The sequence below is a fragment of the Lagopus muta genome, chromosome 13, assembly GCF_023343835.1.
Source record: "Lagopus muta isolate bLagMut1 chromosome 13, bLagMut1 primary, whole genome shotgun sequence".
Classification (NCBI taxonomy): domain Eukaryota; kingdom Metazoa; phylum Chordata; class Aves; order Galliformes; family Phasianidae; genus Lagopus; species Lagopus muta.
The window spans coordinates 1,144,456-1,159,741 of NC_064445.1; the positions used below are offsets into that span (position 1 = coordinate 1,144,456).

The 15,286-nt window shown below is 52.6% G+C and overlaps 1 protein-coding gene across 4 annotated transcripts in view; it reads left to right on the top strand.

The window, feature by feature from the left end:
- EDA (ectodysplasin A) overlaps nucleotides 1–15,286 on the top strand; it is a 56,406-nt gene that overhangs the window by 36,758 nt on the left and 4,362 nt on the right. Inside the window, exons 3-7 of one of the 4 annotated variants that reach the window (XM_048959585.1) lie at nucleotides 8,009–8,038; nucleotides 10,832–11,011; nucleotides 11,590–11,624; nucleotides 11,959–12,010; nucleotides 14,035–14,159. In XM_048959585.1, the coding sequence (XP_048815542.1) occupies nucleotides 8,009–8,038; nucleotides 10,832–11,011; nucleotides 11,590–11,624; nucleotides 11,959–12,010; nucleotides 14,035–14,159 (422 nt within the window). Of the gene's footprint in view, nucleotides 1–8,008; nucleotides 8,039–10,831; nucleotides 11,012–11,589; nucleotides 11,625–11,958; nucleotides 12,011–14,034; nucleotides 14,166–15,286 lie in introns of all 4 variants that reach the window. The other 3 variants (XM_048959588.1, XM_048959586.1, XM_048959587.1) reach the window with 3 other exon arrangements.

Genomic DNA, 15,286 nt, shown 5'->3' on the forward strand with positions numbered 1-15,286 from the left:
ATTCCCAAAGCTGTGATAGGATGCAGCTCTGTGTGTGTGTCCTCTTGCTCTGGTCCCTCCCCATTCATCTCCTGTCCGGTGTGGGTAAGGTGGGAGGACAGCATGCAAAGATTCTGAGATGCAGAGGAAACTTGGAAGGCTTGAGAGAGAATTCTGTGCTCAGAACTCCATCCAGGCCGTGCATTCAGGTCCTTGTGCTGATTCAGCTTTTGGATGGGTTTCAGTCCTGTCCTGCCCAGATCCTCAGCGCAAACCCAGCGCCGTGTGCTGCAGCAGGCTGTGCTGGAACTTGAACTACTCTTTGAAACTTCTCTTAAAGCTGCGTGTTGAGCAGGGACCAGTATCATTAGAAGTAATTGGTGACTCCATATGAACTCCACTTGTGAAAACTGGGGCTTTTCATAACGCCTCTGGTCAAATGCTGACGCTTGAGAATCTCAGTTTCTTCTGTTACAAAGCATGGCCCTGGCTAATGAGAAGAGAACAGATGTTACAGCAGGGCGGGAGTGTGATTGCATCTGAGCTATGTGTGCATCTGGACCGTGAATGCCACGTACCAGGCATTGTAAAGGCTGACTTGGACTGGTGGCTGGTGATTCCTTCCCCACAGTGTGCCGGAGGCTCTATTGTCTGTCCTTGGGAAGTGTTTGCAGCTGAGCTTTGATTTCTGTGCACGCTTTGCTCGCTGGCCATGGCCCTGCAGCACTCTGCAGGCGCGTGGTGCTGTGGTCCATCTGGTCACTGAGTTGTGCTGCTGTGAGAGCTGGCTGTTGGCTGCATACCTCTCCAAACGGCTGGGGATGCTGCTCAGGGTCTGCTTGGCGACTGCACGCTCTGCCTTCTGCAGATTTGGGACAGAATAGTATTGATCTGGTTTGCTGGCAGCCCTGCTTGTGGCAGAGGTGTTGGCACTTGCTGATCCTTGAGGTCCCTTCCAGCCTGAGCCATTCTGTCATTGTATGAATGCACTTATTTTCAGTCCGTGGCAGTCAGGGTGGGACTGAATAGCCAAAGACAGAGCTGCAGCTCTGGCGATGGAATTGTGGAGCTGCCTTCAGTTGTGGCCTGTCTGTGCGCTCGTTAAAAACCCGCTCAGTTATACGAGACCAGATACATTCACCATAAAATAGGAGAAGTTGCACAAAGCTGCAGAACAGCACCAGCGAGGAGCTCTTTGGGGAAAAAGCTGTGAATGAGGCACGACAATTCCATGTTTTCATTAGGGCTTTGTTGGCTGTGATGTATAGCTATTGGTGCTGTGATTGTGAGCAGGGCTCAGCTCAGTGCTCATTCATCTGACTGCGGTGATGTGAATGGATGGAGTGGGGCAGAGCCAGGTAGCGCTGTGCTGGGTCAGAATGCTGTCAGTGAAGGTGCAGGCTTCCCAAAACACGCTCTCTGTCTCTCCCTTGGGTTTCTTTCAGCTCCTTTTCAGGTTCCTCCAAACGTGAGCACACGTGCACGCATGTTTGCATCAGCAGCAGAGCCTGCGCAGCTCTGCGTCATTAAAACCATCAGAACAGTGCAGAGGTTTGCAGTGCAATGAGATTGCAGGCAGGAAGAAGGAGAACCATGTCGGCTTGCGCAGAGAGAGGAGGGCTGGGTGGGTTTCCTCCTGCCTGCGCTGGTTCCTCTGGCCTGGCTGTCTTGGAGTGCATTGGAAATGACCCATTGCAGAGCATCTTCCCTCCGCTCAGCTCCAACCTTGCAGCAGCACTGCTGGGGAATCGCTCCTGCAGGAATTCGGGACATATGTTACTTGTTTATCTTAGTGGGATGTGACTTAAAATGTCAGAATGTTTTGTGTTAAGCAACAACCGAATAAAACAAACAAAATAAAAACACAGCTGTAATACCACGCTTTAAATAGTTGCATTCAAATATGTGGTATTGATAAAGTAAGCAATAGGGTGCAGCGGTGTGTAGAAAACAAGCGTTGCGAGGCCGGCCAGCCAAAAAGCAGCCTTGAGATCCTCGAATTGGAAATAGTAATGCTGTTTGTCAGCTCGGCTCAAAGATCCAGCTCTTGGAATCCACCCGCAGCGCCCGAAGGGAAACAAAAGCACATCATATTCTTCCATAGCCAGCGAGAGTGCGGAGAGATGAAATGTGACGGCCGCAGGTTCTGCTGTGAGCCCCAGGAACTTGGCTGGGACCGATGGTGTGGGAGCGGAGCTGCGAGGGGCGGAGATTTATGTGCGATTGGTTCTGTGCTGTTCTGAGAAGCCGGCGCAGCGATGTTCTGCCAGCAGCGGTGGCTCTGCAGCTAATTGGGAGCAGGACGGGGTCTGTGCTGGGGAGCACCGTGCTGTGCTCCCACCTGATGGGGTCGGGATCCTGCACAACCCCTCGTGCTGGCAGTGCCGTGCTGGTGCTGTAGGTGCACGCAGAGGGTTGAGCCTGCTGCCACCTCAGCTCTTCCCTGCTGCCAGCCGCGGGGCCCCTCTTGCCTCCAATCCTTCAACGCTTCAGTTTGCTGAAGTTTTTCTGTTCTTTCGAGGCAGCAGTGCAAATGAGAACCTCCGGTGTGATGAAAGCTTTGAGTTTCAGCTGTTCTCCCAGCATGGTTTTGAGGGATGTTGCAAAGTGCTTGGTGGGTTACCACGGCCAGCAGGGACAGCTGGGAGCTGCCTGCAGGCTTGCTGCTGGGCCTGTTGCTGCGTTGGGGTGCTTGCACCTGGCAATGTGACACATGCTGTGCTGCTGCTCTCCTACATCTGTCTGTTGCACTCCTGCTCCGCTTCAGTTCAGTTGAGCAGCTCTAACTGATGATTTTTTCCCTTTAATCTGATTAAAGACCATTGTAAAGTGCATCACAGCTGCCTGTCGCTGTTAGCCAGCATCTCTGCATTCCTGCCTTTCACTCATGAGCTCGACCAAGTTATTCCCATTGTGGAGAGCCTTGCTTTCTTAATCATCAAACCGGGCAGAAATCTCTCTGAAGCGCTGGTAGGAGAGAGAAACAATGGTGACAGCAACAAACCTGCAAGGTGATGAGCTGTCATGGCAGCCTGAGGCTGTCTGAGGAGGAGCACAGTGCGGCTCCGGGGAGCACAAGGAGCTGGGGCTGCTCCCACAGCAGTGCATGGGCTCAGAGCAGCAGGGAGGGAGCAGGCTGCTACCCGTGGGGCTCCCGGAGCAGAACGATCATCTGGACGGCACATGGGTGTGGGTTTGTCCTCTGATAGATTGCTCAGAGGAGAGCAGTGAGGCAGCAGAAAGCTGCTCTCGTACCGAATTCACCAGCAGATAAATGATCTTCAGCCTTTGGCGCTGGTGCAGAAGCTCTCAAAGCCTCGTGGCCGAGCACGCAGCGACCCAGAAGTGCCAGAGGAGACCTCAGCGTGGGATGCTTCCCCTGGAGGTGTGTGGGAAAAGTCCTCTGGGGAGATGAAGAATGGCCCTAAAAGTGGATGGAGCCGAGGGAGTGCCTCGAAAGAGCACGGAGAGCTGCAAAATGCTCATCATCTTGAGGAAACTGGTTTTTGAGTGTCAGTTCAGTTCAGCACAGGGGTGGGGGATCGGAGCCGTGGCAGATGTGAGTTGGGGTTGAGCCTTGGCTGGGCACTGAGCAACGTGTGGCTCAGGATAACGGTGGCACTGTCTTGTAAGCAAAGACCCCTGACGTGTAGGACGTGGGGCCTGTGGTGTGCGGGGGGCCATCGTGGAGCATCTCAAAGGAGTGAGAACAGGATAATGGAGGGTGACTGTGTCCATGTGTGAGCTTAAAAAAAATCATTGGAACAAAAGCAGAGAGAGGCAACAATGGTGGCTGAGAATAACCGATGGCCCGGGGCTCTGCCCTGTGTGCTTATGCGTCAAACAGCACGATTTCATCCTTTTCCCCTGCTTTGTACAATGAGCTCCCCTTTCCGTTCTGTAATACATTCAGTGTATGTGGATTTACTGAAGTTACTCCAGGCCTTGTACCTGGGACATCCCATCCCACGCTTGGGTTCACCCCTTCCTCCTGCCATTGCTGACAGCATCTTTCCTCTGCTCCCAGCAGGAGACTGCCCTTCCTCTTCCCACCCCCAAAACCCACTCTGCCAAAGCATACCAGACGTTTGGAGCAGTGCATGGTATGTTTTATGTCTTGGATGCTTTCCTACATCTATAATTCATCCTATTTTCTGGAGTGATAATAGCAAATAAGAGCTGCTCCTCGAGAGCTGCTGCCTGGCTCTTTGGAATTGGTGAAGAAGCACTTTCTGTTCAAGGGAAGGGGAAAATTCATCCTGCTTCAGTATTTGTATTGCTGATATTTCAGCGGAGTCCAAGAAGCTTTCATCTGGCTAGACCAAATTTCCTGAAAATGTTGAAAACATATTGGTTCAAAACCTCCCCAAACCCACGTGTTCTGGATTAAGCATGTGTTGGGAGCTAACATCCTTCTTTCCCCAGCTCCGCCATGGTCTGGCATTAATAACACAGCACTTGGAAATGTTTGAAAAGCCTCACATATCTCATAGCCCCGTGAGTGGAGTGAACATCGGTGCACCCATTCTGCAAACGAAATGATGGAGTTGTGGAGGTTGAAGTGGGCCTTCCCATCTCATCCGTTGGGGCAGCGTGTCAAAGCGTGTCATGGGTTCCTCATTGCTTGAAAACTTTATCTCTGGAGTAGTGATTGAGCCTTTCTTGGTCTCTTCCCCACTCCCCCCAGTATTAGTCAAAGAGGGATACGGGGCTCGATGGAGGCTTACTGGGCAGGACTTCATTAATCCTTGGTCATCATCATGGTTCCTTGTGGTCTTACCTGCTGTGAAATGACAGCGTCCACCATGCAAGGTTATACCGACTGCCACAGCCTTCTCTTTGGGACACCAAAGTCAAGAAGGACTTTGACCAGCAGCCATATGTCTGTTGGTTGCTTCTCTAGCGATGCTTTCCCCTCTGTGGCCAGGTGGGCGCATTGGGTTCTGCAAACCATCTCTTCTCCAGGGGCCTCTGGTGGAGTCAGGCAGCATTCAGAGCTCCCTCTGGGATCCAGCAAGCGATCTCTTTGTTAAACCAGATGGCTACCAGGATTTGGAAAAGTGCTTTGCTCAAATTCCCATCGCTGTTGAGAGAGGCGGTTGTTAAACCTGGCATTCCTCTTGCAACCACAGCCAGAAGCTCCCGCTTCAAAGACGAGGCTGCAGGTTTTTGGGAGTGCACAACGTTGGGAAGATGGGCCTGCTGGATAAGTGACACCGAGCTCCTGCTTCTGTTCTCATCTTCAGGTTGCAACTGTGCTGGAAGTGAAGGGACGTGTCTGCAAGGTGGACAGGGAATCGCTGGGTCTGGGTTCTGCCTGTCCTTGGGGTGAGGGTGGCTCAGCAGTCTTCCTTGGGACAGCTTTCTGCAATGGCCTTTTGCAGGTTTTACATCAAACCAACGTAATTACAAAGATCTGTTCCTGTCAGTAAGACCAGTTTGAACCATTCTGAAAGAATTCGAGCTATTTCTCGTTAATCCACACACACAGCTAATAAGTGAACGCAGGTTGGTTTGTGTTTTTTGTTATTTTAAATATGCTATTTATATCAGCACATGACCTAAAGAGGTTTGTGGGGGTATTTTTGTATTTATAGCAAATCACAGCAGCGTGTAGCACACAGAAAAGTAAAATCAAGGGGGGGGGAAAAGCAAACTCTCTTAATCTTTATAAGCGAAAACATGTCATGTGTAATATCCTCGAGTTGCATCACCATCTGGTTTCTCTGCAGCCCGTGGTGGTTATGCAGCAGATGTTGGGACCCCATCCCTGCAGCACTGTGCAGTGCCCTCTGCGTGGCCACATGTGCTGCCCTGCACAGCGCTGGCCCACCTGCTGCAATCCCTCCCTTGGCGTTGGGAAGCGGCCGCAGGGATTCTGCTGGTGCTGCCCCAGACCTCCTCCCGTGTTTCCCCCCTGTGCCAACCCTCTGCAGGAGGAGGGCCGTGTTTGGGTTGGGGGTTATGGAGGGTATTACGAGTGGTAGAAGCAGCTCAGCTTGCCGGCTTTGGTGCTTTGAGCCAAGTTAGCAGCCTGCTTCGTGGTTCTGTGCTAACAGCCTGCAGCGCCTTTGAGAAGAATTCTCTCCAACAGGACTGATGAACTGTTGAGCCTTTCTGGCAGTGCCCTATGGGGCTGAAGGTTCACACTGAGCCAGCAGACCCCTCCAGACCTGTGCTGCTCTCCTGGAGGTTTGGAATAGCCCCCTCATTTCCAGCTTGGTTGCCTTTGGGCAGGAGCCTTTCTACAAAAACGTTCTCGTTTGAACTCAGCTCTGTATGGAGGAGCTCCACCAGGCAGCAGCAATCTTCACTCCATGTGTGTGGGTCATTTGTAGGACTGTGCATCCTGTATGAGTGAACCCCATCCCCTGCTCGCTCCTGGGACCTTCAAGGCCTTCCTTCTGCTGCCCCTTTCTCTGTCTTGGTGCTTCTTGACAGCTTTGCTGAAGCAAAGGGTTCCACAGAACTGTGAGCTCTTCTGAGGAAGAGCAGCATAGGAGCGTAAGAGCAAATTTCATTTCAGCTGAAGCAAAACAGAGGGGAGGATAAAATTCCCTCAGTTTGGTTTGGCCTCAAGCACGAACAGAAAGCTTGCAGGGGAGAATATAAGTGGGGCTATGAGGAGGAAGAGTGGAAGCTGAGCACAAATACAAATGCAGAAGAGCCCCGTGCTGTGGCAGGTACTGGGGTGGAACTGTGCCTCCCAAACTCAGTGAGAGGCTGTTACTGCATCGCAGTCAGTTCAGAGCTATCCGATGAGTTCTGAGCAAAACCAAGCAAAGCTTTGGCTGCTGGTGCATCCCATGAGCCCCATGGCTCCCCATGCAATTAAACTATCCATCCCTCCCTGTTGGGAGACGAACAGATGCAAACCCCAGAGGCTCAGAAGCTCCCAGGGCTAATAATATTGTGTTTTTTTTCATGTCAGAAGTATTTTTGTGTTTGTCAAAAGATTCACTTGCACAGCCATAACATCTCTCTCTGCCGTGCCTGGAACAGATGCGTGTGTTGTAATATAGACTGCGAACATCCCCATCGCATGTGGTTCTCATTCCTCCCATTCATCTTTGAAGCTAATTGGTTCCATCCATCCCCAATGTGTTTGGCTCGCCGCAGCTATTTGTACTTTCACTCTGGTTATGGCGCTAATGGTGTGATATATATAACATGAAATAAACTCTCGTGACTCCGAGGTCTGGAGAGGCGCAGAGGCAGTGCTCGCCTCGTGCTGCCCGCCCTGGGTTGTTCTCTGGGTGATGTTCCCTGCAGTGTTTGCTTTCCCTGAGCACGGTGTTGCGGTGCTTGGCAGGTGTGGGCAGCATGGCAGTGGCCGCCAGGTGTGTTGGCCTGGCAGCTCGCCTCTGCTGGGCTGATAGGAGGGTGTATGTTTGTACAGAATGCACAAGAAATAGCTTTTTAAAAGAGCAGATTGATAGAGGTGATAAGTCAGATGATACCCTACATTTCCTACATGCAATGCGTGTGCCTGGGCTCCGGGGGTTCTGCAGGCAGGGTGGCACCTGGGGGTCTCGTTCTCATCCATCATGAATCGCTGGGGAAGCAGTGGGGTGTGCTTCACACTCATGCTCAAGAGCTGTGCCCTGCCTCAGCTTCTCTAGGAATGTTTCAGCCACGAGCTGAGCTGGGTTCCCTCCCCAGCCTGCTCTCCCCAGGACATTCGCTGTGTCACCAAGGCAGCAGGGCTCTGCACAACCTCCCAGCAGTGGCTGCACAGCATTCTGCATTACAGGGATTGAGGCTCAGGATTTCTGCTGTCCAAAAGCTCAATGTGCCCCATTGCAGTGGCGACCTCGGCGGATACAGGCAGCACATCTGTGTGCAGAAGTCAGGCAGTGCTGTGAGCATCCTGCACAGAGCTGGAGGCGCTCAGCCTTGGGCGACCGCTTCTGTTCCCAGTTTTGTTCCAGACAGAAGCCTCTTCCCAAGTGCTATGGGTGGCAGCGGGGATTTTTAGCATTAATTGATCACTGAATCTTACTGGCTTTCTTTTTTTTTTTCTTTGCAGGTCCAAGCTCAGTAAAAAACAAGAAAAAGGGTAAGTTTTGATTTTTAATGTAATTTGACCTCAGTTAGCCCTTGGTGCACCTGTGTTAGTGTTCTGGCTACAAGTTCTCCAACTGACAGGAATGGGAAAACCATTCATTCACATCCCAGCAATGGGCACAGCATCCAATGCAGCACTCTGGGGCTGCTCCCCATGCCTCCAGCATTACTTTGGCAGAACTGCATCCCCCAGCAGCACTGTGGAGCTGGAGATGCTTGTTGAAGTCTTCTTTAAAAGCAAAGAGAACTTAATTGCATTGTATAGAAGTGATTCCCATAACAAACAGCTGTGCTACCATGTGCCAGCTGTGGCAAGCTGCCTGCTCTCTGCAGCTCCAGCTTCCCTCTGCTCTGCCATGGGTCCTGCTGCAGCTTGGTGCCTCCTTCAGACCTTCAGATTCTCTGAATGCACTCTGCAGCTTCTGTGTGCACCAAATGCAGAAGTTCTGCTTTGTGTTTCCGTGCTGAGTGTGGGTCGGCCCACAGGTGATGCCTGGCTTTCTCACCACGTTCCTCAAGCTGTTTGCAATGTGCACCTACTTCCCAAAATGCAGACTGGGGAGGTGTAGTGTTTTGTGTTTTGGGCACACGATTCCGTGCTTTGTGGGGCATCTGGTGCCATCTGTGTTTGTGCCTGGCTCCTTGGCACACACAGTGGTCGTGCATGGATCTGCTACCAGAACACAATCCAAAGATCTGGGTTGCTTTGTAGGCTTGTTCTCAAAACCAAGCAACAGCCATTTAGGGTTTTAGGTTTAGGGGAGTGCAGCCATTGGCCCCATGCTGCTCCTCGCACCCATCAGAGCACCCACCCATCTCACACCCAGCACACGCTCACAGTGCCCTGCAAGCAGCAGGAAGGTGCCAGCTGTGTGCAACTCAGGGGCTCCCCCAGACGTCTCTGCAGCACTCAGTGCTCATTGCTGACGCAGGGCTGCAGCCAGCCAGGGCTGTGACAGCACCTGGGGATGGGGCACCCAGGATGCCACATTGCACTGCTGCATGGCCCTGGCACTGAGCTGCAGCAGCCCCTGCACAGCACAGCACAGCGCTCTGCTCTTGCTCCTTGCATGCAGCCTCACGGCTGATGGCTGCTGTGCTCAGAAACTTGGGCTGTTTGTGCTCCAGAGCTGCGTCACGTTTCATGTTCACAAAGTTTGTCCTAACAGAGCTCTGAAAGCCCAAACCCTGCTAAATCAGCTGAGCTAACAGCAAACGATGCTGTGGTGTTCGTGCAGTCCTGGAGCAGCTGAGGGATCTCGCAGTGCTGTATTACATACAGCTGTAGTGCTGCATGGAATATTTTTCTGTTATGGTGTTGTCACATTTTCTTTAATTTATTTCCGTTTTTTGGACTTAGAGCTTATTGTTTGGCAAATGGCAATTAGGGAAAGCACACGCTGACTGTGCTGCACTTGGGTCGTGCTGCCTGTGCAGTGCATGTGGCTCCTGGGAGCAGGGCCTCCACCAGCAGCTCTGCCACACTGAGGGGCTCTAAAAAAAGTCCAGAGAGGAGAAAGGGGAAGCAGCAGCAGCAGCAGCATCTCATTCTTGTGTATCCATGCTGAGTGCACTCCTTGCTCCGTGCTGCAACCCACCTGGCAGTGGTCTCAGCTGGAAGGTGAATTGAGCTTTGTGTTTTAGTGAATAACCACTTTTTGCCTTGTGATATCAGTGAGCAGGATTCCATTACAAAGGAGGGGGAGTTGAAATTGCTCGAAGGAGCAAGAATGCCCAGAATGCACATCCCTGTGCAGCTTCAGAATGATGCGTGGTTGTTTTGCTGCTGAACGAGCAGCACGCTGAGCTGCAGACCCCACTTCTGAGATGGATTGGTTAAAACAGCTGGCATGTGATCCTCTTGGGAAAGAAAGAAGGGGAGCCAGCCATGGAACTGCTGGCCCCATGTGTGAGCCTTCCTCAGCATTGGCCTAGGTAGAAGGAAAGGCATTTGCAACGTGCTGCTGGGGAGATAGGTGAGAGCTGGGACTCGAGCTGCTCATTTCCAAGAGCTGTCACCATCCTGAGGTGGAGCATTGCTGGCGTGGCCTGGTGCACGGCCAGCTCAGGTGTGAAGGCACAGCTGCTGATCTGGGCAGAGATATTGCAGGTCACAATTTGTCCCCCTGTTTTTATAGGATACTGGCATTACTGCCATATTATTTTGGTTATGCATAGCTAGTTTAGTTTACTTCTCTGATTCAGAAGGTAACATTCTGCTTCCTTTAGCCCGAGAATTTACAAGGCTGGAGGTGAGTTGTATGCAGGGAGCAGCAATGTGGGGAATGGCCATGAGGCACTGAGCAGCACAGCTGTCTCTCATCCCTGGTTCGTGGCCACAGTGCACCAGGTTGTATCCCACCAGTTCCACGCGAGCTGAAAATTCTTGCGGTGTGCGGTGATGTGATGCTGATGCTGAAGGTTTATGTATAATGCGTCAGCATACAGCAGCTGGGAAAGATTGCAACTGTTTTCCATCAAAAAGCCTCGGTCACATCCTCACCCCTGGGGCAGATGCTCTGTCCCTCGGGTGGCCCTGAGGTGCAGTCCTTGTTTAGGTGTAATTGCACTGCAGGTGATGACCTGTGCTGACGCACCCACATGGCTGCCCGGGGAGCAGTGGGTTCCCCCAGAGGTGTTGCAGAGCCGTGGGGACGTGGCACTGAGGGATGTGGCACTGAGGGATGTGAAACTGAGGGATGTGGTGCTGGGTGGGCTGGGAGCAGAGGGGGCTCTTCCGACATGAGTGATGCTGTGTGCTGACACTTGGCCTTGTGTTTTCCAGGTAAGAAGGCTGGTCCTCCAGGACCCAACGGTCCCCAAGGGCCACCAGGCCCCCCTGGGCCCCAGGGCCCCCCTGGCATCCCCGGCATCCCCGGGATTCCTGGGACCACTGTGATGGGACCACCCGGCCCCCCTGGCCCACCCGGCCCCCAGGGCCCCCCAGGGCTGCAGGGCCCCTCAGGTGAGCGCTGCTATTACAAAAGGCTTCTTCAGAGAAACCGGGGCTGTCCCCCCACAGCTCACACAGCTATCAAGGGGAAGCTTAGCTGATGTCAGTCTCCCCCAGGAGCACGGGCCAGCAGCAGTGCCAGGTCCTCAGTGCTGCCGCATGGTGCCCACGAGCATCTCCTCTGTCACGGAGCTTTGGCTCTCGGAGAAGCTTCAGCAGAGCATGAGTGCAGCAGATGGCTGCGTTGCTGCCTTCACACCGCTGTTTGCATCCCAGAGCCTCTGTTGGCACTGCTGCCAGGAGCAGAGTGCTGCAGTTTGTCCTTCCAGTGGAAGCTGGTTGAGTGATCTGAGGATGCTTCAGTGACGCCGGGCAGAAATACAGGATTAAGACAGGAAAAAAGCAGGATGAGGCGTTTTCTTATTTCGGTGCTTTCTGACACGGAGCTGTACCCCACTCAGCTGCTGGTGTCCTCCTGTTAAAAACGTGTCTTTTATGCTTACTGTGGGGTAAGAGGAGGTTTCTCTGAAGGAATAGTTACTGCAGCTCTTTCAGGCTTACCCTGCAACGATGTGCATTGCATTTTGCAGGTGCCACAGACAAAGCCGGCTCCCGAGACACCCAGGTTGGTTGGCCTCCTTCCCGGTTACCAGCTTTGTTGACTAACCTTATCTGCTGTGTTTACTAACACGTAAATCCCACCCTTCCTGTGTGTGCTGTGTTGTAGCTACCCCGAAAGGACCGGCTGAGCTGACTCTTCTCATTGCTCAGAAGCAGGCTGTGTTATTCTGCCCTGGGTTTCTCACTCCTTGTGCAGTGCTGATGCTGTTCTTGGCCGCTCCGCTCTTTTGTGTTTGTGGAGAGCAGTAATGATCTCAGAGCTGTGGAGCTATGCCCAGTTACTGTAAGACGACACGGTGTTTCTGACCGACTTTAAATCCCTGTAATCTCGTTTGCAGCCAGCTGTGGTCCACCTTCAAGGCCAAGGCTCAGCCATCCAAGTGAAGAATGGTAAGGATCTCATGCTATTGGCACTTACTGGGCCCATCCTGCAGCCCCAGGCATATATGTGGAGCTAAGATCTCCCCTGTGATGTGGGTTGGTGCTGGCTGACCGTAACAGACTCATTCCCATTGCCCAAACCCCACAGAGGAGCCCACTGCTCAGCATCCTCCCACTTCTCCTGCAGTCAAACTCATCCCCCGGTTTGTCTCTGTGCATCTCCCACTAGTTCTGCCCTACTGGATCTCACTTTCCCTTCACCTCCTCCCACCTGTTGTAAAGTCATCAGTTTTTCCTGAGTCCCCTGCTGGCCGCCTCCTTTCCCAGTCTCTTTCTTCTCCTATTCTATGCCTGCAGTGTGTCCTTTTCCCACCTCAGCCCAGTTAGTCTGCTCTTTTCTCCATTTTCCCCATTAATTTATGTCAGGAGAAAATGCAGCTGTAATGGGAGCTGCGAGCACACAGAGATGCACGGCCACCAGCTCCTGCTTTGCCGTGCTGCAGGCACACAGCATGCAGCCCCTGAGCATCCCTACCCATCCATACCCACCCCAAGTCCTGCCGAGCCATCTCACATCCACCAGCACTTCTTTGCTCTTTTCCTTCCTCCCCAAACCCATCTCCGATTTCTGCTCGCGTTCCCTTTGCCAACAGCTGGGTCTCATTCCTTAGCTGCTGCCTCTCAGCTGGCCATATCTCGCTGTACTGGAGAGGAGCTGCCTCATCCCCTGCCCAGACCCAGGGAGCTCTGGTTCAGGGCTGCAAGAATGGGACAGGGCTGCAGGAATGGGTTCACCAACCTCTGCCCCATGTGTGGGATGGTGAGGGCTGGCCAGGGCTCCTGTAGGAAGGCTCGGTTTGTCTCTCACCAGGCGTGAGCTGCTGGAGCTGACATTTCTCACGATTCTGTCTTGGAGCTGAATGTGTTTGCTATAGCAGGGTGGGGGGAAGCTCCCAGCAGCAAAAAGGAAATCTGCTGTTTCCAACAACAGCACAGGGGAAAAGATGCTGTCGTGCTTACATTTAAAAAGCAATTATTCCATTATCAACGGGACCCTTCTATGTTTGCAGAGCATACACTGCTCTCTAAGAGTGGGAATTACCCTGTAACTGTCCTTCCCTGCTGCTTGGGAACAATCTGCTATGCTGAGCCTGCCTTCCTCGGGCACTCTGACATTAATGCTGTCCAGCTGACAGAGAGCAGAAAGCACAGCCTGGCTGGCTCACAGCTGGGGGCAGGGAGCAGAACAGCAGATAAAGGCTGGGAGGGGAAAGATTGCTTTTGATACAACCTGCAGACTGCAAGCTGTCCTCAGCACGTAGCAGAGCATGTCCTCGGATGTGTCTGCTGATGCTTTCAGTTGGCTCAGCGACAGAGGAGTGGGTGGTGGGTCTTCATGCCCCTGACTGTGCTGAGGATGTATCTCAGCACAGGGTAATGTGGTGGGACGTGATGCCATTTCACGCAGGCAGGTTTGCCATGTTTTGTCCCATTCCCATAAGGACAGGGATCGCAGTTCTCACCCTAGCCTAGTTTAGAAAACACAGCAAATAGTTTAGAAATACTGGCACTGGTCTCTGTGTGCCAGAGTGTCCTTGCTGTGCAGCAGGGATGATGGCAGTCACTTTTGATGTTACTGGGGCTGGGAATCGCTCAGCTACTTGGTTGTATCGGGAGAAGACAAGTCAGTCTGCACCCAGGGGACGAGCAGAGGGCCGTGCACTGCATCCCAAGGGTGAGAATTGCTCTTAACCAAAAGCGAGCAGAGATCGGATCGCTCATCCTGTGCACAGAGCAGAGCGGGTGCCCCGTTCAAACAGCAGCAAGAGGTGGTGCAGGTAGAGCTGCTGCCATGGGAAGGAGCCAGAGCCAACAGAGCACAGTGCTTAACTGTGGGGTTTTCTGACCGAGTTCCCCTGACTTTCCCGCGTGGGGCTGCGTCAGCTGCTTGTGTTGCAATGTGACTGTATTTGTGTGCTCCTGCGCTTCTCATCCTGACGGGTACTGAGTGACTGCCGTTTTCTCATACTGAGATCTTTCAGGTGGAGTCCTCAATGACTGGTCTCGCATCACTATGAACCCCAAGGTGTTTAAGCTGCATGCCCGCAGTGGGGAGCTGGAGGTACTGGTGGACGGCACATACTTCATCTATAGTCAGGTAGAAGTGAGTACGGTCCTAGGCCTAACTCCTATTCTTGTGTTCCAATGGAAGCCTTGCATGAACCACGAGAGGGCTCCAGACATCTAGAGAATGCCAAGAACTTGTATGTGCTTTTAACCACTTCGTGCTCTAGGAGATGTGTGTCAGATGAAGAAGTTAATAGAGTTGGGAAGTGCGAGGTCACACGTTCTGCCACGACACCAGCTGCAAGAGCCTGGTTACTGCGACACATGCACAGAAGCCCAACCAAATCCCATGTGCCACCAGAGCCTTTTTTTTTCCCCTCCACATTGTCTGTGCAGTCACTCAGCCGCAAATCTAAACCTTATTGCAGAGCAAGAGCCCCAGCAGGAAGCTGGGCTCAGTGCTTTAAGAGGGATGTCGTGCCAAAACCCTCACGACTTGGGATGTTTGGGCAGCCGTGGCACTCTTTGTAAGCATAGGGCTCCCAGCCCAGGTAATTCCATTTTGCCTCCACATTTCAGACTGATGCTGTGCTCCAGCAGCCTTGCTGGCTGTGGGATGGCTCAGCGCCTGCATTAGGCAGCACCAATGGCGGGTGTACAGACCTGCTTATGTAGAAAGGACTGAACAAAATAAAAATTGCTTGTATTATGACTTAGGATGGAGCTAATTAAGACACAATTTCTGTAATTTTCCCATTCAAAAAAAGAAAAAAAGCAGGAGGTGCTCTGTCAATTTAATGCCTTGCTGCTGGTTTCTTGCAAGTCTTTGACACGGAGCATGAATGCCACGTTCTGCCCTTCCACAGCAGCCAGGGTGTTCGGACCCCTGAGGACTGAAAAACTGTGCAGGCTGTGGGACAGATCTCAGCACTCCTGCTCACGGTTTGGCTGCATTCAGTGGGCAGCCCCACGGGGATGGCAGCAGCAGGATGGGCTGCGGCCGTCAGGTTAGACAGGGCTCTTCTGTGGGCACGGCTGTGCGTCCACTTTGGATGGTGGCAGGGAAAATAACTCTATTGGGCCAAAGTGCAGTTGTTTCCCAAGTGCTTCGTGCTCATTGCTGGCCACCGAAGCCGTTGCTGTTTGTAGTCCATCAAGGAAAATGGGGACTCAGCCTTGCTTAGCTTCTGTGGTCACACAGCGTAGGCTAAGAAGAAC